The 26,176-nt window shown below is 44.2% G+C and overlaps 1 protein-coding gene across 2 annotated transcripts; it reads right to left on the bottom strand.

The window, feature by feature from the left end:
• Positions 1-805: 805 nt before the first annotated feature.
• Positions 806-25,752, bottom strand: FAM174B (family with sequence similarity 174 member B). 2 transcript variants are annotated; one of them, XM_067555640.1, is made up of 3 exons: positions 25,332-25,752; positions 14,765-14,904; positions 806-5,576 (listed from the first exon to the last, which is right to left on the bottom strand). In XM_067555640.1, the coding sequence occupies exons 1-2, from the start codon at positions 25,622-25,624 to the stop codon at positions 14,766-14,768; spliced, it is 432 nt and encodes a 143-aa protein (XP_067411741.1). In that variant the 5' UTR covers positions 25,625-25,752; the 3' UTR covers positions 806-5,576; position 14,765. The 2 variants fall into 2 exon arrangements, with proteins under 2 accessions (XP_067411741.1, XP_067411742.1); XM_067555641.1 differs by having other exon boundaries at positions 14,773-14,904; positions 25,332-25,749.
• Between the last annotated feature and the right edge of the window lie 424 nt (positions 25,753-26,176).

Here is a 26,176-nt window from a genome sequence, read left to right as displayed (position 1 = left end):
AAGGGTTGTATGAAAAGAGTACTGGCCCATGAAGAGCCTAGGCAGATTCTCATGTCCATGATAGTAGCATCGATAGAAAGCATGCATCTGACACAAAACCCTGCAGTTGTCTTGAACCGCAGCTTTGTTAGCCAGCATAACAAGGATACCTTGCACTGCCAGAGTGACTTGCACCTAAACATCTGGGCACTTCACGAACACCCAAGCCAGTAGTGTGAGGTTTGCTGTATCCTGGCTTCACAAATGGGAAACCTGTGGCACACAGTTAAGCGACTCCCTTGAAAGGTGCTGGCAATTAGGTTGGTCGGCATCCCGTTCAAGGAAGCCACGGCTGCAGCGTTCCCAGTGGGTGCGGGGAAAGCCCCGCTCAAAGGCTTTCAAAGGCACAAAAGCTTGGGAGCTTGGGGCAGCCAGGTACACAGGCTCGAACGTAGCAAACGTGGGTTCGGTGAGCTGCAAGATGCTCTTCCTATTGACTGGGAGCTGAAGAAAACAAAGACTTTTGTCTGCCTGAACCCAGACTGTTGAGCTTCGTTGTGCTGAGGACCGAGTTGGACTGTATTGATTCATTTTCCTCCTTGATACAGCCAGTCACTGCATCATGCTGCCTGTGTTGCCCTCCTTTTATCTCAATCTATTCTGGACCCTCCGAACAAAGGGGCTTGCACATTAAATTCTGGCAGTCACCATTAATGGGAGACAAAGCAAGATTCCCCCTTATATTGATTGAACTTCACCAATGATAGGCCTTTCTTGAGAGGGAAGGGTATCACCCAGTTTTCCCAAACAGAACTCTCAACAGAGGTGAATTTACAAGAACATGTTTAATGGCAACAGTTCCTATTGGATAATGAGATGACCATCCAAACTTGCATTACCATTTTTTTTAAATGGAAGCTTTTAGTCACAAGGGCAAATTGTAAATCAACATTTTCATCAGTGGTCTGGCGATTGCACGAACAGGAATGCGTGGTCCTTACAAAACCTCCTACAAAAACTGCAGAAGCAGAAACTCAACTACAAGAGAAATCTTAAATCTACAACCTCCACCCTGATGAAATTACATCAACATCATTTAGAGGGTATGCTACAAAACTGGCTATCCAAATACACTCCCGCTTGTGTGCTCATTTACCTACATTAAGTCAGTTTGTGCTTGGAATAAAGTCTGATATATGCAATTTAGTGTTATAAACTAGCAAAGGTTATAAAAGAGTTTGCAACCATTTCAGCATTTTGCTGAAAAGTCCCATCCACTTCCAACCAATGGTAACCTTGTCCGGCTTGCTAAGAGAACCATATAGGCATGTAGTTCTACACAAGTGATTCCTCTCTCTCAGAAGAGAAGTGGGCAGAGGGAGGAAGGAGCTGGGTATAGCCTTTGACCAGCTAAGCATTGTGGGTTCTCAAATGGAACCTCCCCAAAAAGGATTATGGTCAGCTGAGTAAAATAGAGGCTGTCACTTGTCACAGGTAGGGTATTTCTCCACATTGTGGTATGTTCCAATAAAAAGGCTCTAGTTTACTTGCTCTCTATTGGTTTAATTAAACTGCTACTTAAAGTGGATTTTGCTGAGCAGGGAGTTAAATTAAACATGAATGCCAGACAACAGTGCTTTTCCATTTTCTATTACATAAAAATGGACCTTTAAAAATATTCTCCAGCAAAGCACGTTTAAAACTATGCAACACAAAGAGCAGCAAACACTGAGATGCGTTACAATCACAACCAGACGAACACTACAGTGTAAGACACACAGAACATGTATTGCTTCAATGTAGTGGTTAATGGCTAGTCATTCTTCAACACTTAGATTAGATATTCCAAAATCATTTAAGCTACTTTGTAATTAATTACCACCTTTAAAAAAATTCATATGTATGCCACAGATGAGTCACATCAAGTGCGCTTATGGTCTTCACTGAAATAAACCTACAGAAATACTTAACTAGACAAACCTTTTAAATTACATACAGTGACCTTTATAGAGCGGTAAATATGGTCTCATGTTTGCAATAGCAATTTAACATCAAGCAAGCATTCAGGTACATTGACATGACTTTGAATGACCCTGGTGACGCTGCTCTGATTTCCTTCATCAGGCAGCCAATCTTCCCCCATCCCCAACACCCATTAGTTTATACACATTAGTTGGATTTTTCCAAAGGAGCCCAAGGGAATTAGTTGCCCTAATTCCAAAGAGAGTTGGGTATCTACATCCTAGACACCTTTGGAAAAAAAAAATCACACTGTTCCCCAACAAAAGGTTCATCTGACTACAGAAAATCTTGGTTGTTAGCAATAGGCAAGTCAGGCAGACTGTCTCTCACAGACTTAAATTCAGCAGTTCTCATAGGGCCTGAAAAATCCCAGGGACAGACTCCCACTGGCTTCAGAAAGAGTTACCTCAGACTATTTGAAAGACCAGGTAAATCTAAACTGCTCCTTATCTCCTCGTCTCTCTATCTCTGCAGAGCCCGATCGGTTCTTCAGTAGTAAAAAGGGCCCTCAGTCCCAGAAAAGGCTTAGGATACTCCAGACAAGCCATGTCAGACCAAGGACATGTCCGCTGGAGCTCCAGATGCTCTTCTTCATAAATCCTCCTCTGACGAGTGTACAAACACAATGCCATGATTGCTCTTTCACTGAGAGAGTAGCCATGTCATCTTCCTTCCCCCGTCAGCAACATAGTAATAGACGCTTTAACCCAACCTTTTACCTAGCATTGCCATTTCTCACTTCAGGACTCAACCTGTCCAAAAACTTCCCATAACTCAGCACATCTTCACAGTGCTTTACCAACTCCAAAGGGACATCACATTGCCCGTTGACAGCCATCTAGCCCATTTCTGTAACGTGCTTTCTTGAAAGACGTGTTCCCAAGCCAGAGCGTGCCATCCTAGACTATGGGCCTCTTGTGGTTCCTGCCATCCAGAGCTCCGTGTGTTTGGACCTAGCCTAATCAATTTCTTCATTTTTTACCTCTTAGCTGACACATTAAATATTGCTCAATAACAGCACCAGAATGACTTGAATTTGTTCCATGATAAACAGATAAAAATAGCATATTGATATTGCCTTAATGACTAATATTAACTCAAAGCTTTGCTGTGGGAATTTTCTAACATGGGCCAGCTGCGAAGCCTTTGCTGAATACTCCATTGGTAAAGTTCAGAAGATAGCGCAATTGTGCAAGAGAATTTTCATCCACCACCTTTCATTAACTTCCAGGTTCCTTGGCTCCCTCTTCTAATGCATGATACCATTAGCCACACTGCTCTGTACAGAATGGGATTCTCTCCCAACAACCAACCATCTTTAAAGTACAGTAACAGTCTGAAAAGTGACTGCAGAAATTCCATCAGGAAATTCCTGGGCATTCTCTGTGTCTCCCGCAGCAAATGTGCTCCAAGTCAAGAGTGGTCAGTTTTTCTAACTGCCAGTGTTGGACACTCAAGCTGGGATCTGACAACGCAGCTGAGTTCTGCCTATTATGTTGTCACTACCAATAACAATTCCACCCTTGGAACTCGAAATTTAGCCAAGGATTCATGAAGCAGAATGGAATCCAGCTCACTCTTCCAGAGCTGTGTAAGCTCTGCATAGTCAACATGAATAAAAATGCACAGACCCATAAAGCAAGCAGATATGAAATCAGACACACAGGGAGTAGATCTGTTGAGTACGAAGGTGAACATTTTATTATGTCACTTTTCTGACCATTGCTACACTTTGAAGAGGAAACATGGAGTGGCAAAAAACCTCTGATTTAGCGGGTAGTAAGGGGAAAGGAATTGAGTATGCTATGGCTAAATCAGTCAAGGACCCAGAGGCACACCACCAAACTGCACTCTATGCTCATCAGAAGACAGCCACAAGTTTGCTTGTGTCAATGTCAATTGCTACCGCAGAACACTGAGGCCTTCTTGCAAGATGCCAAAGTGGAGTGAAGTATGAGTGCAGCATCTCTGCCAGGCTAATTCAGGGTGCAAGGCCTGAAAGTGCCCAGAACAGGTGTGAGTAGTATAACCTACTTTGTCATGAGCACAAATCAAGAAGTCCAGAATGCACTATCATGGGCAGCTCTGGAGCAGCCAGTACAGTCAGGGAGCTTTGCAACGGACACTTAGCAGTCACAACCCATCAAGCAAACTGCAGAATTGACCAAAAGAGCCAAGCAAATGTCAGTACATTCCCAAAACAAAAGGTAATTTTAACATCAGGAAGACAGGAAAGGCTCGAGATGGGTTAAAGTCCCAAAGTAAAAAGATATTTGACATAAATATTGGCAGAACACACCGAGAGTCAATTTGTCAGGCAAAGCTCATCAGAACTGCAGCTGCTTTTCAGGAAGACCATGGAACAGAGCAGTCATGCTAATAACTTTGATCTCAACAGAGCTTTCAAAGATTGGCACAGAATTTATGCACAGAACTCGTTGGCTGTGGGATCTTAATCAGCCTAGATTACAGATATTCTAGTTTTTTAAAAATAGCCGTCCCACAGTTCTGCCCTCCGCAGCATGAAGCATTGCAGACAGCAAGAGGGAAAACACATCTTATTGGACTTGTCAGCCAACCAGAGGGGAAAAGTTTCCAATTTGGTGCAGAGCGGATTCTTTGTATGAACGCTGCCAAGGCGGCTAAGGGGGAGAACCAGTGTTCTCTTCCTGCAATTTAACAGCTGCATATCAGATCTTTTGTAAAAAGATTGATTAAAAATCTATGATTAACCAAGAGTTACAGCAAGGAAAAGACACAAAATGTAGTGTTCTATGCACAAAATGTAGTGCAGGGAATTACAAAAATATATATCTATAACCTCTAATCCAAGATTTCTGCAGTACAGTGCTTGCCTGGTTTTTCTTCTGCCCTATGGTCTCATGTTATTTAAGTACATCTGACCAAAGCTCCATTGAAAAATGAGTACATCATTAGAGGGCTTAGTGCAATTGTTAAAATCAGTAGCAAGTCATCACAATTTTCTACAACAGTCACAAAATACAAAAAAATAAAGCACCCAACACCACACACTGTAACATTTCAGCACAGTTTCAGCCACCAGCCTTCATTGGATAGGCAAGTATTTCTGTAGGCCCGGGATCATACCATTCCAAGTCTTTCAACACAAGACACAGACCAAAAGTATCTGTTTCAACTTTTAGAGAAGGAAGTCTTTTGGGCATCTTGGTCTGATTTTGTTTTTTCCTCCTGTTTTTACAAAACTTATTTGGACCAGTCCATACTGAAATTTTATACACAGTGCTGCATCTACCCCTCATGCTTCAGCAACACCTAGCCTCTTCAAGCAACAGAGCAGAGTCTGCGAGGGGGAACTTGGGTCATTTTACTGTGGGAGCTGGGAAAGCAGGAGTTTAATGGTGATATTTGGGGCAGAGGTTCAAACACCCTGCTGCTGTGTGTTGTATAAATAACATCACGGAAGAAGCAACGTTTGCTTTGGTTTCAACGCTGCGCAGATGAAAGCTTCTCCTTCACAGTTAGAGCTTCGGCAGGGGCTCTCGACAGCTGACTGACTTCTCACAGGGAACCAGTGCTCCATGGAATGGTTTTACCTGCCAGGGAAGAGAGCCAAGGAGACAAGTTAGTACGGTCAGAGAACTTTGTAATTAAATAGATCACGGACAACGATGGGAATTTATGTACAAGGGGGAAAAACAATGCTATCCACCTCTGATCACTACAGAGGGTTGGACTAGCTGACCTCCTGAGGTCCCTTCCAACCCCAATCTTCTATGATTCTCTAACTACTAGGTCCTTTTAGCAGGGATTGATTTCTCTGGTGGTTTTGGTCACCGACTTGATTTTCCACGTGTAGAAATTAGAGCAGTCTGAGCAACAAGCAAAGCTAAGGAATAAGGATTAAGTCACTCAAATCCAGGCACTGTGAGAGCCTGTCCAGAGCCACAGTCCAAAACAGAGAGAAGGCAGCTCTCCTGGAATGGGACAGCTTTGAGCACTCCCACGAAAGGAAGTTTTCCCTGGGCAACTGGTTCTCCTGGGGTCCTTCTGGCTACTACACACACCGTTTTCTTCTTGGAGCCCTCGTGTCCCTGCCCCTCACTCATTACGCACACTGAACCTTAGGAGCTACCAGCAAGCTTCTGTGCTCAGCATTGATTTTCACAGCACATCCAGCCCAATAGGGAAAGAACGCAGGCTTCAAAAATGCCTTTTGGCTCTCTGGCGCTGGCAATCCACAGCAGCACCTGGCCAGGATCCCGTACCAGCGGCACCAACGATCCAGGCAATTTGTTGCATTTATAGTAAGCGACTGAACGAGTTACTGTGATTTTCACCCTTTCACATGAGAATAAATGATACCCTCCATTTATACAGAACCTTTCCCCATGCTGTCAACTGGGGAAAATAAATAAATAAATACATTTAAACAGCTACAAAAACCCGAGCATTCACCTAGCATCATACAGAAAAGGCCTCCAGCCTTCACTTGCAAGAAATCCATTATAGCTGCTCTCCAGAGACCAAACACCTTGCTGTAACAAGCACACAGTACAGCACTCCATTCAAGGCTGCACAGGTCATTTAAGCTCTGGCAGAGATATGTTCTGTGGAGAGAGATTAATATAATACACGCTGCAATATTTACAGATACGAAGGCCCCCATAACTCTCAGACCCAGCAAGGACTCTGGGCCCTAAAAATTTTGACACAGATGTTTTAAACTGCCTAATGACGGGAACCCTTTTTAGGGGGGTGGTAATGCAGCATTAACCTTTTCAGCACCAAGTCCTACATGCTTCCTGGCACCAAGGGGCAGGTTGTACTGGACCCTTAACCTATGGTTTACGTATCTAGGAAAGCAGCCTGTGCTTACACTATTTCCCTCTAGTTGAAGCTGTTATACTGATAGTTGACCAGAAGCTCCCACCCCTCACGCACACACTGTAGCACCCCACTTATGCAACTGCAACATTATCACCAAGCAGCACTTTGGAAGAAAGCACATTTCTAAAACGCCTCTCGTTTTCCATGCTCTGTTAAAAGGAAAAATGAGCATCTGCGCAGAAAAACTGAAGAACGTCAGCTAGTTGAAGGGAAGGGGTGGAAGGTTTGATCAGCCCCAGGAATGAGTTTTGTAGTTTTAAGTATTTATTTAGGGGGTCTCACACACTTGGCCTCAAAATTCCATCTCTGGTTTTTACATTCTGCCTCTCCAAGTCTCCATTATTCTATCCTGGGTTCTTATATGGCGCCATTATTGTGGTAGCTGAGCACCTTGCAGTGCAAGTTTCACCAATGGAAGTAATAAATGGCTACTTTGCTCTACCCTAGAAGCAGCTACATTTCAACATAGACAGAAGGATTCACCAAACATCCCAGCTCTGAGGTGCGCTGGGATCCTTCATGATATGAGGTGTAGTAAGTATTTGTTCAGTAAATTTTTGTTAAGTGTTCTGGTGAAGCTGACATGAAATTCCCTCACTGGGTTAAAAGACAATGAGCTTAATAACCCAACAATTTTAATTACCTTTGAAGAAACCGTTTCATTTTGTTAGCGTTTTCATTGACTTTTTCTCTAGTTACACAGCTAGGCAAGTGGAGGGGCTCCGTGCTAGAGTCTGGAAGCATTTCTCAGTTTCCTATCGTCTCTACTTCAGTGTTCTACTCTTGGCTATGAGGCGAGCACAAAAGTTACTGAACAAAGGGTTCAGTGGAACTAGTGGAAGACTATGAAACCTAGGAAAGTTTCCACTCTCTGTGCTGGTGGGATGTGCTAAATTGGCAAAAAAGAGTGGGAGGCTTAAATGAAGCTCTAATTTATTTATTTATTTTTTTAAAAAAAAGAAGAGGAAAAAAAAAAAAGATGGTTCTAGAGAGGGTGAGAATCCAGTCTTCCACTACCACCTTTACACAACCCCGCCAACACCACATCCCAGGTTTCACTGGTATGACCTGTCCTGGCCCCTTAATAAGTTTCTCCATCAGCTTTATCATAGGGTGGCTTTTACCTCACAAAAAAAGACACCGGTCCACTAGGAAGTAAACCAACAAATTCATTTCACACAAGCCACTGAGCTATTAAATGCTGATAACTTTTGGTCATTAGCGGCATGGGCTGGATTTGAATCAGTGATCATGAAACAAAAGGCTCCATATTCATTTTCCATCCTTTCAGACCTGTCAATCAATTCTTGCATTTTTAGCTTAATTTAAAAAGCAAATATACAAAAACACAACTCCAGATTAGTTACTGTTTCCATGAGGCTTTCAAGCATGTGTTATTTCCTTAGTGGTTCTGCATCTCTGCTTTATGACAGCCTTTGTGTTACACTTTTCAGACCATTGTCACACAGAAGCTGTGCTCTCGGTATTAGAGAAGATGCTGACAGAATCACTTCCCTGCTCCTGAGATGAGATTGCAGAAGAAGAATCTAATTCAATAAATGTATGCTTCTGTATGTCACAGGCAGCCACAGGCAGGATTTTGTCTGGTTAAGGTTCTGAAGTGGTTTAATTAGCCTGCTATGCAGAGGAAAGGTGGTTATTGCTCATGGTTGCACAGCCTGAGGGGTGGGTTTTACCAACACATCCACAGTGGTAAGATGTAAAAGATGCAGAGGAATCCTGAAGAAGTAACTTTCAGCCAGCAGCCCAGTTTACATCATCTGCCAATTCTCAATGGCATACACAGGACTAGAAACCACTGCACGTGGGGAGACAAAGCATTAAACCAAGAAAACAAACTACATGAGAACAATCAGACAGACATGTCACTTCTTCCCCGCTGCTGCCGCTACATGGCTAAACAGCAATTGGCTTGCAGTTAGAATGCTGTTTGCATGGGGAGAGAATGAACAATCTGAATTGTGCTCCAAAATACAGAAGCAAGTGAAGAAGAGATGTAACAACAGACTCTTGCCTACATGTTAAATTCAAATTTAGTCTTCAAACCCAAAATATGAGACTAGTTACTTAGGGCTTCTTAATATCAGGTAAATCAGAAGAGTTGTTCTGTATTAACACACAGCATATTGCCATAAAGTTATTAACCAGGACTCACATGGAATGGTGTTTCAAGCCAGCGGGTGAAATTATCCGCGTCACCACCTTAATGAGACCACCAGGGATTTGAAAGGTATGGTCTCGTTTTGGCACATACCAGTAACATGTAGGGATATCAGCAATATACCGTCTGGACACACACAACCAGATATGCCCTTCTGTATTACTGCCTATTAAACAAGTTCTCTCTCTTTCTCTGCATTCTGACGCTTTGTGCAGGGATTCCTGTCTATGCGAAGTGCTTTGGGATCGTTCTCAATGGGCGGCACCAAAGAAAAGCAAGGTCAAATGAATCAAGCATTCCTCTCTCCTTTTCCAGCATTCTCAGTTAAGTCTCTGCAGTCCAAAAACTTGGAGGTAAGTGTGAGTCAAGGCAGCTACCAGACAAATAATTTCATGTGCTGCTCTAAAACCAGAAGGGATTTTTGGAGATTCTAGGTTTGTGGGCTACCTCAGTGAGAAGGCTAGTGATGATCAGGGATCCTAGTTTTCCATGATTAAAAAATACAAAATCCTCCGATAAAAAAGCATAAGAATCCATGTTTTTCCGTGATTAATTTGAAATACTGAACTTTAGTTTCTCTAGCCACAATACATATAGGTATCAGCTGAACACAATATTTTTTTACTGATATACAGTATATCCTGTTTATCCGAGCCTCCATTATCCAGCTCTCCGTATTAACCAAATCACCAGCCGCTCAGGGCTGGTCATCTGAGCCTCAGCCACTGCCAGCCCCAGGCGGCTGGTGGTTCGGTTAATAGGGACAGCCGAGGTTCTACTGTCGATTGTTTTTATTTTTTCCATGGCAAACTGATTTCTAGGACCCCTGGTGATGACAGAATATTACCGGTTTCTCTTTCCTGTATGAGATTTCACTATAGCAGAGGGTGTCACTATGGCAATGCCTGCATTAGAGAACTGAACCACTGGTAGCTCAACCAGGAAGACTGCACCAGTGTAAATAGCCTCAGTGCAACACGCAAACCTCTGTGTGGTGGAGCCCAGTGCACTGCAGAGCAGTAAGTAGAGTCCCTTTGCATCATTGAGGCAATTACAGCAGTGATTCCCATCAACAATGGCACTGCCACAGCTGCAGACCATACAGTGGTTAGCCTTGCTTGAAGCCATTCTAGTCCCAATGGTGGCATGCTCACCCACGCACCACTGGGAGCGTTTGTGTCTGGATTGGTGGTGTTACCGGGGCACTCGGGGAATCCAGCCAGTGATGAGCATGCCAAGAGTCTTTAATGCAGACAAGGCTTACATAACCCAGGCGCTAGATCAGTGGTTCCCAACCTGTGGACCTGGGGCCAAAAGTGGCCCGCGGGGGCTTTCAAAGTGGCCCGCTGCTCCCCTCCCACTGGCTGCAGAAGGGAGCTGCTGCCTAAGGACGCAAGTAGAGTGCATTGCTGCAGGGGTACAAGACCAGGGCAGACTCTTTGCTGCAGCCAAGGGGATGGGAGACCAGCGTTCCCCTCCCACTGGCTGTAGCAGGGAGCACGACAAAGTGCTCCGCCTGGGTCCCTAGGTGCTGGGTTCCCTGCTGGAGCCAGAGGAAGGAGAGCACTGATCTTCCATCTCCCTGGCTGCAGAAGGGAGCCACTGCCTAGGGACCCAGGTGGAGCACACAGGGCTACAGGATGCGTGTGGTTTCACTGCAGCAGCCATGGGGATGGCTGAACTCCTTCCGTCTGGCTGGGGGATAAGGGAGAGGAACTGCTGATGGAGACTGGTGGCCCTTCAGGACAGTAAAAATTATATCTGTGACCCTCAAGCCGAAAAGGTTGGGAACCACTGCGCTAGAGGCTGTTTTCAGAGGAGGGAAGCTGTCCAGGAAAGGAAATGCTCCATGGTAAGACAATCAGAGACTAGTGGAGTAAAGCAGTAGCACTGTCATGGCTGATGCTGAAAGGCACTCTCCCATCAGCAGTCAAGTCATTTTAAAACATTGGAAGAAAAATAAAAAGAACAGGGATCTTCCAACCCATGGAAAGCACTCGTCATGTGAAGTTATCAGCCAGTCTTCAGCCCCACTCATGATTACTTCCAGGATGCTGCGGCTCATTACTTCTCGCCTTCATTAGCTAATGAGCTGAAACAGCTGTCTCGTTCCTTCCCTAGTGCATCAGCCCTGAAGACATGGCTGCAATTTCACCCGACATGTCAGTATTTCAGTGTCTGAAAGATTTTTTGGAGACGGGGAGAAAAAGAAAGACTTCCTAAAGCAGCAGTTAATGAAGCCTCATTACAAACCATACGTGCTAGCTAAATATTCAGAACAGCCTCTTTATTTGTAGAATAACAGCAACATGTGGGAAGTGCCACAGTGTAGTTATCCAGACGCACTGTGATCTTTAGTGCCTTTGTGCAAGATCAGTAAGTGTTAGATCTCCATTTCATTCTGTTCCTGGCACGCACGTCAGTTGTAGTCCGCACTTTAGGCAGCAGACAGCACAAGGAAGGAACAAGATGGACATGGCACTTGGAATTCTAAGAGTTGCTGCATTAGTGATGTTTTCTAACTGCAATCACTGAGGTCAGGCACCCAGCCAGCTTTCTGGAGATCCATCCCCATTTTCCCTTCCTTTGCTAATGAAACATGGTTAAGAGGGGAAAGATTCTTTTCAGACAATGGATCCTGTTGTGGAATCCTTCTCCTCCATGGTGGGACATGTGCTGCAATGCCCAAAGCCAAACCCAGTGCTTCAAAAAGAAACTTCTTTCTGACTTTAGTGCTGGTGAAAAGGTAAACATTGTTTTGGGGTGTGATACAATCTTTGATGAGGGTCTAACATAGATCAGTGCTCTATCTAATAGACTGCTATATCTAAATACACACAATTCGGAGAACATGTTACTTTTTATGGTATTCAAATCCTCTGAAAACCTCTCTCCATCTCAATTTAGCTAGAGCAGTTTTGCTGGGGATCAGGAGCCATATCCCTAAAGTAGCAAAGAGTTTTGAAAATGCAGAATCTGATAGCTGTTGCACTAGGATTTCCTCAAGGCCAAAGACAGAGAAAGCTGACGTACAGGATGCTGAAGAAAATCTATGGGCTCTTTTAAAAAAAAATAGCAGAAAGCTTGGATACGACTCTCAGGTCAGATTGTTTCCAATGGGTTCACCTTATGTTTTATTACAGGATGCATTTTCCCACAGCACTACCATTTTCCAAGATTTTCCTGTTCACTGTGTTAGGGAAACTCTCTCCAACCTTGCCCCAAAACACCTACAAAGGAAATTCTCTGGGATTTAGACCTCAAGGAGGGTGGAAAAGCAATAGGTCAGAGCAGAAATAGGTCATGTTCAGAAAGTTCCACTCCCCAATTTAGACTCAAGCAATTCCAATGCATAATCCAATACTAAAGGCTACCCAAGAAGCAGAGCAACATGCATGCTATATTATTTATTAAGCACCGAGAGCATGATCAGCTCTGCAAAAGACAAAATTAGACAGTCCATGCCCCAATGAGCTTACACTTGGAAAACACTGGAAAGCTGGAAGGGGGGTGAGTGCAAAAACAGTGCACCTGCAGGAGGGATCTGAATGGAGACAAGGAGGTGGTTTGGCAGAACTACACACAAAGGTATAAAGCATACCCTGCTTATTGGAACAATGCCCTGCACTTCTGAAGCACCCTTTGCCTGACAATTTCAAGCCACTTTTCCGAGCACTTAATGCTACATGTCCCTGAGTTGTAAGCAATTATCCCCATTTTTACATGAAGGTAAACTGAGGCAGAGAGAGGCCCAGGGTCACATGGCAAGTTAGTAAGCAGAGCCAGAAACAGAAGTCAAAACTGTCCTCCATGCAAAACCTCACCTAATTCCCTTATATACTAACACTACGCAAGTGTCAGTTTAAGACTGAAAAGTTACAAGAGGAAGCCTTGAATAACTCGAACTTATATATTTATATGAAAGAAGTCTTGAACACTGCTTTTTACTTTGATCCTCATGGCCTCACTGTTACCTTGTGCTTCTCTGTCTGTCTGTTGTATCCATCTATTGTCTGTCCTCAAATATTTCGGCTGCTAGCACTCTGAGCGAGGGACTGTCTCTGAGGGGCGTGTGTATGCCCAGTTTCTAGTACAATGGACTTGATCGCCAATTGGGGCTTTCAGGCACAACTGCAATACAAATATATAACAAAGCCCTAAATCGAAGACGCTGTTTGTTCCTCCAACAATGCTGCATCACTCCTTTTAAGTATCCAAAAACCATTCTACTTCTGTGACCCGGCACACCGCGCAAAGGTTGTGTTAACAGCAACCAGGTCCTCGTTGTCCTGATCTAATGTTAGTTTGGGCAACACTGGTGACAACTGCACTGGTGACAGACATGTAAGAAGCCGATGATTAACCAAGGATGAGCACCAATACAGACAGTCTATATGGAGCTCTGACAGCTGGCCAAGAAAAGAGTCAGGGAAAAAAGAGACTCTTCTGGTTTGGGGGCTATTTATTTACAAATCTCAAAACGACTGACTGACCATCATTCTTCGCCAGCTCCCTAGCCCTGACTAACTCTTTCAGGGAGAGATTATTTCGTTATTTTGAAAATTATCAAAACACTGCACCATATGCTTATGTGCCCACTGAGTGGACCTTGGAATGAATGGGCTGCTTCCCCCATCTCAAAAACTAAGAGTGCATGGGTGGGCATTTGTACATGGGGGAGGGACCACGCGCAAGTCTCTAGCAAGCTCCTAACTCTGAGTTGTTTGGGTGTATATTCAGCCCTTTCATTAGCAGAGCTTTTCCTAGCCAAAGAGTCATGGATCTTGGGCTGTCTTTGTTTGGAAGAGAAACATGAATCTTGTGCTGTCACCTCTTGATGCAAATAAAAATAAAAGATTCAAATACACTGACGCCATAAATCAGAAAGTACAAGAGCCCACCTGCACTGAGAGGCTGCTATAAATTGTCCAACAGGAAAGGCACTGAAAACTTTGGGCTGTCAAATGCTCTCTAAAAAAAATAAATTGGTAATGATCTGGTGCTGCTGAGAGAGGCCTGATTGACAGCGCTAGCAACTGAAGCCCTCTGTTTATCACAGAACAAATATAGCAACGGCATCTGCAAAACAAGCTCCCCCAGCACACAGCCCCGCCAATGCGCCTCAGACCCAGAGATGCCCAAATCAAGAGACCATTAGTGCGAGCTCATCAGCTTCTTTCCCCCACATGGTCACAACAGTGACTGTGGAGAGAAGCAGCTCTAGACTGGTAGGGCTTGAGCCATATAGCCCTACACATATTGTTTATGAAGAGCACCAGATGTGAGCTAGGTGCTTCACACACAAACACGAGTACAGGAAGAACGCAACTTCCCCAATCAACTCCAACAAACAAAGGACGGATGAGGGATGCATCCAGGGACTGAGCAGGGAAGTTAGCACATTAACCTTGTTAGTTCTGTACCGGTTTTCGTTTGGGAACATCTGTTCTCTTGGCATTTCACTGCAGGGATGACTAGGGCTTATAGACCTGTTGGAAGGCGCACGTTTTAAGGAGGAGAGGTTGGATGCATAGCGGAGCAGGTTTCAGGTGCAGGGGCCATGGACAGGAGAGTGGTGGAGCTTTTGTGGATTGAAGGAACCAGCAGTGAAGGAGCTAACTCTTGATGAGGTGTTGTGAGCAAGCAGGAAAGAAGAGCCATCTGCCCAGCTAACAGAACCCAGGAGGCAGCTTTTCACCAAGGCCTACTCACGTCAGTACCTGTATTTCACATCAAACACTGTTGATTCTTCATCATCATCCTCATCTTCATTCAGAGGGGCCATTTCTACTCGCTCAGCCGGGGTCGTGATTATGTCATACTTCCGTGTCTTCTTAATTCTCTTGCCAGACCTGAAACAAAGAGAGGGGAGTTCATTCTGAAAGTGTTTCCTAGAGAAAGAGGTAGGGTGGACTGTTACCCACCCAGTCTATATACAGCTTAGACCTACCCTGATGTTAAGTCTGTGCAGCGAGCCCCTCCCCTTCTCCACCATTTGTACCCATCACTGAAGAGCTCAATTTCCTGTCAGCTGCAATCCAGATCAGCGTCAGTCTTTTAGTTTCTGAGGCACCAGCCACAGATCCTTTGGTGTGCAGGGCAAATGCGTTGGCCCAGCAGCTCAGAGCCCCCTGCTGCCATGCTCAATGAGTCAGACAGCGGCTTAATTAAAGGAGGCAGCTGACAGGTTAGCTAACATCTTTAGACGAGAAAAACCACATCAACCCTACTGATTCAAGGTCTACCACACCGACAGGGGTTCAGAGAAGAGATACATGAGGAATGGACAACTGAGGTAATATTTATGAGTGGACAGCCTCGTCTACCTTTTTTGGACACCAGGGGGAAGTTTCCAGACAGTCCCCAACACAACCAGTCATGTCACTTGAGCAATTTTATACTCACCACTGCGCAGCATTATGAAAAAAAATCATTGGCCATGTTTTAAAAATTTAGGTGTAGTCAATCTCTCTCCCCTTAGCATAATGGTCACATTTCTTTTGTGGCAAGGATTATTATACACCTATGTGCACTTTACTCTGATTAGACTCATTTTCTAGTACCTACTTACATTAAAATAATTTTGAAATAAAAACCAAAATGATACAGAATATGGTATTTAACTTGACACTGTGCCTTTAACTCAAAACACCTGCATTATACAGACTCATTTTACTCCACTGATTATCCATTAACCCAAGGTCTTGAGCTACCACACACTACTCAGACACAAGCCTAGGTTTGTGTTGGTTACACTGGTTTGTGCTTCAGTTATAGTGCTTTTAAATAAAGAAGCTGCAATACAGCCATTTTTGGGGGAATATGGAAAAGAAATGAAGAGCTTAGTGCAATTGCTTGCACTCCGAATTGTGTTGGATAAACCATTTCCAGAATATTTCTCCTTTGTTTAAAAAAAAAAAAATCAGACTGAAGAGCTGCAAAATGACAGAGGACAACCACCAACTATTGGTCCAGGAGAGTTAACCAGGTCATGAAAACATTCCTGCTGTCCAGAAGTCTCACCTAGACAAATCACACAAGATGGGTTGGAGTTGCCATCCCTTGAAATATTTAAATCGCGGCTGGATATCTTTCTCAAATATATGTTATAGATCAAACAAGATATGGGCTTGATGCAGGAATTACTGGGTGATACTCTTTGCCCTATGTTTTGTAGGAGGTCAGATAACATTATCATAGTGGTCCCTTCTGGCCTTGAACTCTAGACACATTCAAGAAATATCTGATGTAAAAGCTAGCACTGGCCTCTCAGGATAGCATAATTTTGGGGCATTGGTCCGTGACTAAGTAAAGCAAGCCCCAGACATTGGGGCAATCCAATTTTCATTTCCTGAGCATTTTAAGGACTAATTTGCATTAAAAATGTCAAGAAACTCTCCTGGTCCAAGCTACACTGTCCCACTCTCTGCTGTATCACACCAAGCAGAGCGCAGTGTTTTGTTCTTTTATCCCATCTGTTGAAACAAGTCATTTCAGACCCCATGCAGTGAGACCTTACTAACCACACACCTGATAATCCTCACAAATCCTCCAGCAGTCACACTCCACTTTTCAGCCTAGACCTAACAGCAAAGTGATGTAGTGAGGAAAGTGTTGAGAGCTCATCCTACAAAGAAAGCTTTGCCTATACAAAAGAACATTTACTCAGACAACATGAAATGTCATCATTAAAACTAAACTGCACATTCCTCATGATGAATGAGGCACAATATGCAACTGAATTAGTAAGTGAACAGCCATGACCAAACTATCTGCAATGAATCTCCCATGTGTGAGCATGAATTAGCAAGGTTACACTGGATTGCATGTTAAAAGAATAATTTTCTGTCTGCGATCAGACCTACTTTTGCTACAAAACATCAATTCTCATCCCGTCCCTGAGAAAACATACTATTGTATTCTACAGAGGGAGATACATCTTACAACAGAATTTTGGGCAATTATTGAAAGAACACTGCATTATTTAAGGGCAGTTAATTGCAGTAGCTGAGAAGTCCTAGTTTGCTTTTCTCTATTCAGTTACCATTTAAAGAGGACTTTCAAAGTTACTGTCACTAATATGACAAACTACACACTGGGTGGGACAAGTTACCACATATCAACTGTACGCAGATAGAAGTATGAGCACAGTAGCCCACGACAGGAACTAGGGAACGTAAACATTTCATGAACTTTGGAGACCTGTTCCAAAGGGCCAGAACACATTAAGGCCTCATGGGTGAGAACAGGCCATGGCTTCGTCACCCCAACACACCTGTTTTATTGAACTAACAAGAAAAGTTGTTAGGGGCAGCAGTTGGAGCAGGTTCCTTGCACAATGATAACATGAAATCCTCCTTGTGTGAAAGACCCTGTGGAAAAGAATATTTGTGCACAAGGCTTTCAACACGGGAGATCTGGCTTCCAGTGAAAAGTTACAAGTGACTAAGGTTTTCATACTTAGTCCCTACACCTCAAACTGCTCCCCCTAAAGTTACAGGCCTGATCAGAAGACACTGTGGACAGGATGCAAATGCACTCACTACAGAGCTGAGCAGATGCAGAGGGACGTGCCTATGGATATTAGGGTGTTCCAGTAATAATGGGGGTCCACCAGCAGAGCCGTGGAGGATGTCCAAGGACTACAATAGCAGAAAGTATCATAGCAGATCTAGACTGAAGAGCATTGGCAGAGCTATTGAGGGCTGGGCAAAATTCATTGTTCTGTGTTAGGCTTGAGGTCAGGCTAGATGATCATAATAGTCCCTTCTGGTCTTAAAATTTCCCAATCTATGAAGCTTGCACAGCATCTTCACAAGCTCCAAACAACTGTGGCCAGTGCCAGTAGCCCCTCATTTTGGGACCACTATTGATCCCGTTGAGGCTAACAAGAAATTCATTAGCTATAACAAGAGCAGAATTAGGGGGCATAAAATGTATTACACAGAAGGAGAATAACGGCGAGATCTACTGGACCCACTCAGGAGGATCCAGCTCCTTGTGCTCATAAGTTATTGAGCCCTATCAGTTCTATTCCTGGGCAATCATATCTCTTTGCGGGTTAAACACATCTGGCACCAACCTCCACAGTGGTGCCCTTGACTCCATTACGAACCAGGATGCATTGCCTGCACATTTCAGTGCAGCTCGGGGAAGCAGTGTTCAATACTGAAACATGCCATATGAAAAGTTGGCTGGGAGAGGGGGAGAAAGTTTATGACTCTTGTCAGTTTTTTGACCAGGGGCTGTTTTGATCAAACACTAGTCATGTGCAGCACTTTATGCTCCTTACTGAAGCATCATGTGGTGGGAGAAATGCATAAGTCAACTCAGTAATTCATTATATACCTTAATCCTCCAATCGATTTTAGTTAACAACCCTGCTGCTCAGAAATAATACTTCTCTTGACCCCCTAGAGAACAGTCTGAGCCTTCAATCCAGCATTAACACTTACTGAAGACAGACCAGGAGGGGTGGGGGATATTAAATTATCCTTTCCTATAAGCATGTTAGTCATTTGTATTTGCAACAAAAAACAATAGGCTAACCCCATTCCTGTTGAAACTCCAATTAAGTTCCACCAGGAATGAATTGCACCCAACATATTTAGCAATAATTGGCTCCCACAATGTTTACAAGATTCCAAAAAATAAACCTAGGAAAATACCAGACTCATAACAAGTCACTGAATGAGAGCTTCATTAATACCTGCAACATGTTACTATTTTCTATGGAAGCAGGCTTCTCTGCTCACACAATCATTTTAAACCTTGATGTTAAACCAGAAGCCATTAAGATGAGTCCTCATGCATGCTTTCAGCATTCACTTTGATGTAATCAACTGACACACTGCATTTTTCTAAAAACCAGCTCCTTGAGGTGGAATATACTCAATCACAGAGAACAGAAGTGTATGCTTGTTCAACTGCACTGTTAATAAGAGGTCTGGAGGCTGGGAAGGTTGGAAAAAACTTCAGGAACATCTGAATGACATCTTGCCATGATTCAATTAAAAGGTAGTACTTGAAAGTAGCTAAAAAAAGGCTTGATTCGCATACTGCAGATAGTACTAGGACCAATATGCACTTTCAAACGTCAATCCCATAAAACCAACTACATCTCTGTATTATCTCCATTTTACAGAAACTTAAGCTTGGAGAATTTAAGTGACTCACCTAAATTCATAAAGCAAAAGAGCAAGGAAGCTAGAAATAGGACTCCCAGACCACGGCTTTACCATTAAAACACACACATCTGACGTGGGGTTTCCAGCTGCGGTCAGACTTGGCTTTTTGGTTTTTTACATATAATAGTCTATCAAACAGGATGGACTGATTCTGATTTAAGTCACCGATTTTCATCATGATTTAAACCAGCGAGCTGGAAATCTTGATTTAAATAACTGATTTGAATTTGGGGGAGGGGGTGTTTGCATTAATATGTCTTAGCTGTTTTTTTAAATAAAGGTTCATTCTCATTGATTAGTAACCAGTAAAACATATTGATCTGCAACTAAATATAGCCTTTATCCTGCATCTTGCTAATCAGAAGGATATACCATATATGTACACATTTAACTTACATTTATTCAGATTCTTAATTTTCATGATGTTAGAAAATGGTGAATGATACATTTCTTATTTACTATAGGACTTTTTAAAACTAGTGATTTGTGCAAAGCTCTATTTGGATGGAAACTCAAATTAGTTAAAAATGCACAAAAATGGCCTTTTATATTTGTAATCAAATGGAAAAAAAAACCTGAAATGTGCTGCCTATGTAAGAAAAAAAGATCAAAAAGTTCATGAAAACATGTTTTGCCTTTAGAACTAACTGATTTGTTAAACAAAGGCAATATATGCAGTTAGTGAATTGAAGTGATTGTTTCTGGTCACTATGCCCTTCACTATTTTAGAACTAGTAGAGATCTCACCCTCTCACGCCTAGTTTATATTCACAGATTAGAAGAGGAAAACAAGCTTTCCAGCTTTTTTAATTTCCAATTGGTTCTTAACTTTGAACTAGTCATTGAACTGAACTAGCTGAATAAACTGAAATGAGGAAAACATTTTCTCTGTACTTGCAGAAATTGAGGCAACTGCTGTCAAAAGCTCTTTTAGCACTTGAACAAACTCTGGTTCCAGGTGTTTAACCGGTGACTTCCACCCATTCAGAGGTCTGACTTTCTTTAAAGCTTGGAAGCAAATATGTATTAATCGTATTTAATTAATTGAAATGATTTTAATAGATTGTAAGTAGTTTAGGCCTTAACATAGACTGTCAATTTCAAATGTAATTTTAAATAGTTTTTTTAAAGAACAAACGTACTTAATTTTAAAATATTTTTTTTTTTTAATTCTTGATTTTTATCGACCTTGCTATCAAAGTAATCTATTTCCCTCCAGCAGCAGCAGCTAGCTACCTGAGGACTGAAGACAGGGATTTTTTGTATTGTGGGAGTACAGAACAAGTTATAAAACAATTTACACTTAAAGCCAGTCAGCTCAGCCTTCTAGTGTAGGTGAGCCTTTGGTGTACTGAACATCACCCAAGTACCCCCTAGAGTACTGAAATCTCTCTCCTAAAACATAGCAATGTAACCAGTTTTGTAGTTATTAGTTAGGCCTGAGGTACATCTAAAAAGAAGATATAACCAAAGGTTACTCTGGTCAAAGTATTATTGTTCTATAAGTGGGTAGAGTGTCTCTCAACAGGCAGACCAGTGCCTTGTAAATAGTGCTCACGTCCAGCTTGTGCCTTACTCATTTCCACACTTTACAGCAGTTCACTACAAACTGCAAACACTATTGACTGTGGCTGATAACTCCTGCTCCCCCACTGTGACACTGCAGTTGCAGTCTGCTAATTAAAAAAAAAGAAAAAAAAAAAAAGCTTGATTGATTTATCCAATGTCCCAAATGGCTTCTACATCAAGCAACAAAGACAACCAAGTTTCAAAACTCTCATTTCCCTTTTGAGTGTTGTTAACCTTGACAGTTTACTTAGTCAACTGTAGGCCTACGTCACTTCTGGAGTAATTGCACTGAAATTAATGGAGATACAGCGTGGAGGGAAAGAGCTGTAAAATATGGATTCAAAAAGGCAGAATCAAAACATGGACACAAGCATTCACTTAAGTAGCCCCAGTGATTGTTCACAACCTGGAAGTTTCAGTGTTTAGAGGAAGCATGCTTGCTGGTAACCCAACTTCATTTTATTGTTTGGACTGTGATCCACAGTATTTGGTGTGTTGTGGAGCATGTTTTGGTTTGGAGGTGGGAGAGGAGGTGGTGCTCAGCGCACATGGGGTGCCTAGAAAATACTCCATTCCCCCTGCTAATAGAAGTAGCTGAGCATCCTTTCCAGGCTCATCTGAGTCAGACAGCAAAGGTTGCTATAGCAAACTACATGCTACTCCTGCCGCTCTGGAGCATGCTACTTTCACAGCATCCTCCGCTTGAGCAGCCCAGGGAAGCAGGAGCTGAAATTCAGATCTTTTATAGCAGTGCCAAGTCTAATCCACTCGGCCACCAAGTCCACTCAGATCAGAACACAGCTAAGGAGGAGGAAGAACAGGTCATCGGTGAAAGTAGCCATAAAAAAAACCAGTGAGTTTGAAAAAAAGCCAGGATGTAAATATCACAAGCTGGTGCCTGTGATAAAATATCTGGCTGCTAACTCACTTCATCTCAACAATCCATATCTAAAGGGATAATTTACTTGCAGAGAAGCAGTGTAATTTCATAGTGACAGTTTAATCAAATAATGGATTTCAGCAAATTCTCCTTAACAGCAATCTACAACACTAGTCATTGCAAGGTTTTTTGTTTTTTTTAAATATACATGAACAAAGCTGTCATTTTGATCAAGAAAGGCTTTTCATTTGAGTAAAGGTAATCTCTTCTGCAACAGAAATGAGAACTCTCCTCCAATCTATTTTGCCAGCTGTAAGTTCGAAATGGTACAAACATGCCTGTTGATTTTCTTGTCTTATTTTGCAACTCAGATAAATCTTTGTTTACACACAAGCGGCTGTGTCAGATAAATAAACGACTGCATGTAGATGTCCAAAGCTCTATTTTCCACTGGAGCCACTGTGTTTATTAAAGGAACAGCAGGAATCTCTCACATACTTGAAATTTGCAATAACTATAAGCAGTTGTGTTCAGATGAAATGAGTAGAGTCTGGCATGGGAGAGTTCAATAGTGCTTGCCAGTAAAGATGACTTTCAAAGGATTTTCTAAAATAATTGGGCTCGTGTCCCCTTCGGCTTCTGTAGGATGTAGAGAGAAGACTCAAAAGACTGGGTTTTATGCTGCTTGGTTTTTTACCTTGGAAAATAATTCAGGAATGTCAACCCTGCTCTCTCTTTTTACCATATGGAGAAACTGAGGCTGGGAGGCTGAACTTGCCCAAGGCCAGTTAGTGAAAGAGATTATATATATATATATATATATATATATATATATATATATATATATATATATATATTCAGATCAGCTTATACTAGTAGACTATGTTGCCTCTAGAATTACCCACACAAGTGTCTAACAGCAGTTCTGATCAGCATTAATAAATTAAGATTATAAAGACCTCAGAAAGAGGGAAGAACTGGAGGAGTTAGCTGGAACAGCCACATAACTGCAGAGGAGCTGTTTGCAAGTAGGTGGAAGAATAATTCATAAAATACACCTGTTCAGCTACTTCTGTTGCCCAACCTTTTCCTTCCATAAGCAACAACCAACCACAGCTTGCCAGAGAGCAATTTATATGACTCAGCCCTGAAGGTTGTTTTCTTTTGCACATACCTGTAAGAAAGAATTCCTGTTAACTATTGAAGGTTAGTAGTTTTCCACCATGAAGTCAGGAGTAGACAGACCAGAGCTAAATGCTCTCCTAGATGGTAAGCTGTTTGAGACAAGAACATTTGTTTACTGTATGTACACAGAGTGGTACAACTGGGCCTCTAGCTGCTACCGCCACAGAAATAATTTATGAACATTAATATGAAAGGTTCAGTTTGACACTGGTAAGTTTATTTTCTCCTGCTTCAGCAACAAGCCAAGAGAGAGAGAGCTTTCTAATGTGATTGAGTTTGATTTGTGTTTTTCACAGCGTATGATCATACGACCATTTCAAGTATTATAAAGTTACTGTGAGCACATTCTGATGCCAACCCACTTTCTATAGGAGAGGAAGAGATTGAATGCAATGTATCTGCTGGGGTTATGATGAGAGAGAAAAAAGATACAAGGATCCCACCAGACAGATGCAGACTTCTTGCACACTACAGAGCTGTGTTCTGCCAGGCCTTCCATCAACCCAACACGCTGTGAATTGTGGGAAGAGAAGGGGCTGGATCCAATACCCAATTCCCCATTCCCTCCTGTCCATCCAATCACACTTGTGAAGCAGTGAAGGCTAACGTAGCACTGAGGCTGCACAAGAAGCCACAGACCCCACGCGCACCCGGCCCATTTATTTGGGCTTTACCCTAGGGCTGAACTCTGGCCTCAGCATTAAGTAAAGATTTATCTCATTTGTACACTCCAGTTGGGTAACTGTATCCAACTGCCCGCAATGCACTGTCTGCACGCACATGCAAAAGAGACCCCTTTGAAAACTTGACAGAGTGAACCTGCTCCATGCTGTACCAGAGGAAACCTACTCCCAGCCGAAATTACTGCCCAAGAACATTTTCACAACATTTTTCTGCTTTGAGTTTATTTTAAAACTGGGGTGGAAAAAACACTCAAGGAAGTTTGGGGTTTTTTATGACACCTCCGGTATCTCTTTCAAAGTCATAACAGTTTCATAACAACACAAACGTGTAAAAAGATGTTTTATCCAAAACAGGGTGTTCACGAAGGGATGTCAATAGAGTGAAACGTGAGAGACCATGTCTGATAAGGGCTGGAGTTTCAAAACCTAGAGGCAATAGAGTTTCCTGTCCTGTCTCTAATCCTTAACACTAGAAAATGTACAGAAAATGTACAAATAGGCAGACGTGCTATAAAGAAAGTGGTTTATTCCTGATGAACACTGGATGAAATAAATTACCTCAGTAAAACAACTGCATACCTCTATATGCTTCTCTGCATTTCCTTCACTCTAGCACCTACACTGACATAACCCTTTGATGTCCAAGTAATCTACCAAAATCACAAAGGAAACTCAGGATGCCAGGTATATACTGGGCAGTGGAAGGTGGGGAGTTGCCCGACGTACCAGGCACATAAGGCAACAGTTAACACCTAGAGGTTACTGAGGACTACTGGGAAATCTATTTTCAAGTCAGAACTAAAGCCTTTGCTCCGCCTGAACACTATGCTTTACAATACATAGACGCTCATATTACGGCAATTATTTCAAGAGAGCTTAATTGTGTTATAGCTAATGAAACAGAACAATACTTCTTCCTTGAGAACAAATATGAAGTGCCCTGGAAAGAGATGGGGACTAATAATTCAAAACTATAATCATGATATTTTCTGTGTTCACAGTCCCTTTTTGACCAACGGATCTAGGGCATTTTTCAAACTACATCCAGTAGGCCAGGGCTGGCCAGAACTTGCCTTCTCACCTACTTCCATCACCTGTGTGCTGGGTGCCTTTGCTCCAGAGGTAGACGCACTTCAGCTTTTGTCTTAGGGAAAAGCCCATTTAACTTCTACATGGACTGGCCAGGGCCTCACTTTTTGAGGTCACATCCCAGAGACCCTCACCCCCAACCCAGAGACGTGACAGTGATGCAGTGGCCAAGAGCTTTCAGGGCTGCTGAGGCTAGCCCAGCACAGACTCACCTGACAGCCAGGTGAAATATAAGGCTTGGGAAACCTCTGGAAACCATCAGCAGAGAGACACGGCCTCAGCTCCCCTGCTGCAGCCACTGCTGGGGTGGGGACAGAGAGGACAGAGAGGACCCCCCCCCCAACACCTGGGGGGTAGACAGAGCAGTGCCTACCCTCAGTCTGGGGGGGGGGAACAGTCCCCATCTGGGGGGTACAGAGAGCAGCACCCCCCAGAGCGTCTTCTTGGGGGGGTCTCCCTCCCCACCTGGGGGGTACAGAAAACAGTGCCCCCCCGTCTCCCTGGAGAGGAGTCTCGCTCCCCACCTGGGGGTCCAGAGAGCAGCGCCTGCCCCCCACACCGGGGAAAGGGGGGGGTTCCACAGAGCAGCGGCGCCCTCCGGCGAGGATCCCTCCTCCCTCGTCTGCCCGATTGAGCCCCCCCGCGGGCGGCCAAGACCCCCCCGCCGCACGAAGCGCGGCCGTTACCTGCAGACCCGCAGCAGCAGGCAGCCGATGAGGCCGGCGCTGAGGGCGCAGGCCCCGATGACGGCGGCTTTGAGCGCGGACAGGTCGCGGAGCAGCGCGGGCACGGGGCTGAGCTGGGCGCCGCCGCCGCTGTGGTTCCCCGGGGCGCCCAGGGGCTCCGGCCGGCTGGCGTTGGCGGGGCCCTGCGCGGCCTGCGGCGGCCCTGGGGCGGGGGGCTCCCGGCGGCCTCGGGCGGCGGGCGCGGCCAGCAGCAGCAGCGGGACCAGCAGCGGGGCGACGACTCCGAGGCGCATCGTGCCCGGGCTCTGCGCTCCGCCTGCGACACCGCACCCGACCTGGGCCCGGCCCTAGGCGCAGGGAGCGACGGCTCCCCCCGCGCGGCCGGCGCCGCCTCTCTCGGCCCGGCCTGGCCCACGTGGGGCCCAGCCACACGCCCACACCCCGCCCGGCAAGGGGGCCCCCTCCGTGCCCTGCTTCCTCCAGCCTGACCTAAAGGGCGGGGGCGGGGGGTCTCCTACCCTTACAGCCCCCCCAACCCCCGTGAAAGGGGGCGTCCTGTACAGCTAGCCCCATGGGGGGACTCCCCCATGCGCCTACAGGAGGTTCCTACATAGCCCTGGGCGGGACCCCTGAGCCACCCAGGCAAACCACAGACTGACACCCCCTTCCCTGCCACATCCACCCCATGAGCTGTAGCAGCCCCATAGTCAGGCCTGCCAGGCAGCATAGATTCATAGGACAGTAGGGTTGGAAGGGACCTCAGGGGGTCAACTAGTCCGACCCCCTGCTCAAGGCAGGACCAACCCCAACTAATCATCCCAGCCAGGGTTTTGTCAAGCCTCACC

The sequence above is a fragment of the Emydura macquarii genome, unplaced genomic scaffold (assembly GCF_026122565.2).
Source record: "Emydura macquarii macquarii isolate MOO-44397 ecotype Brisbane River unplaced genomic scaffold, CSIRO-AGI_Emac_v2 contig_1644, whole genome shotgun sequence".
Taxonomy (NCBI): Eukaryota; Metazoa; Chordata; order Testudines; family Chelidae; genus Emydura; species Emydura macquarii.
Note: the sequence above shows the minus strand (reverse complement) of the source record. Positions and strands in the feature narration are given on the sequence as shown.

What these genes read in the sequence shown, in the direction of transcription:
- FAM174B (XM_067555640.1), bottom strand. Translation starts at nt 25,624, where the DNA reads ATGCGCCTCGGAGTCGTCGCCCCGCTGCTGGTCCCGCTGCTGCTGCTG. An exon ending in CTGCTGCTGCGGGTCTGCAG is followed by an intron (nt 14,905 to 25,331) that starts GTAACGGCCGCG and finishes TCTTTGTTTCAG; the next exon opens with GTCTGGCAAGAGAATTAAGA.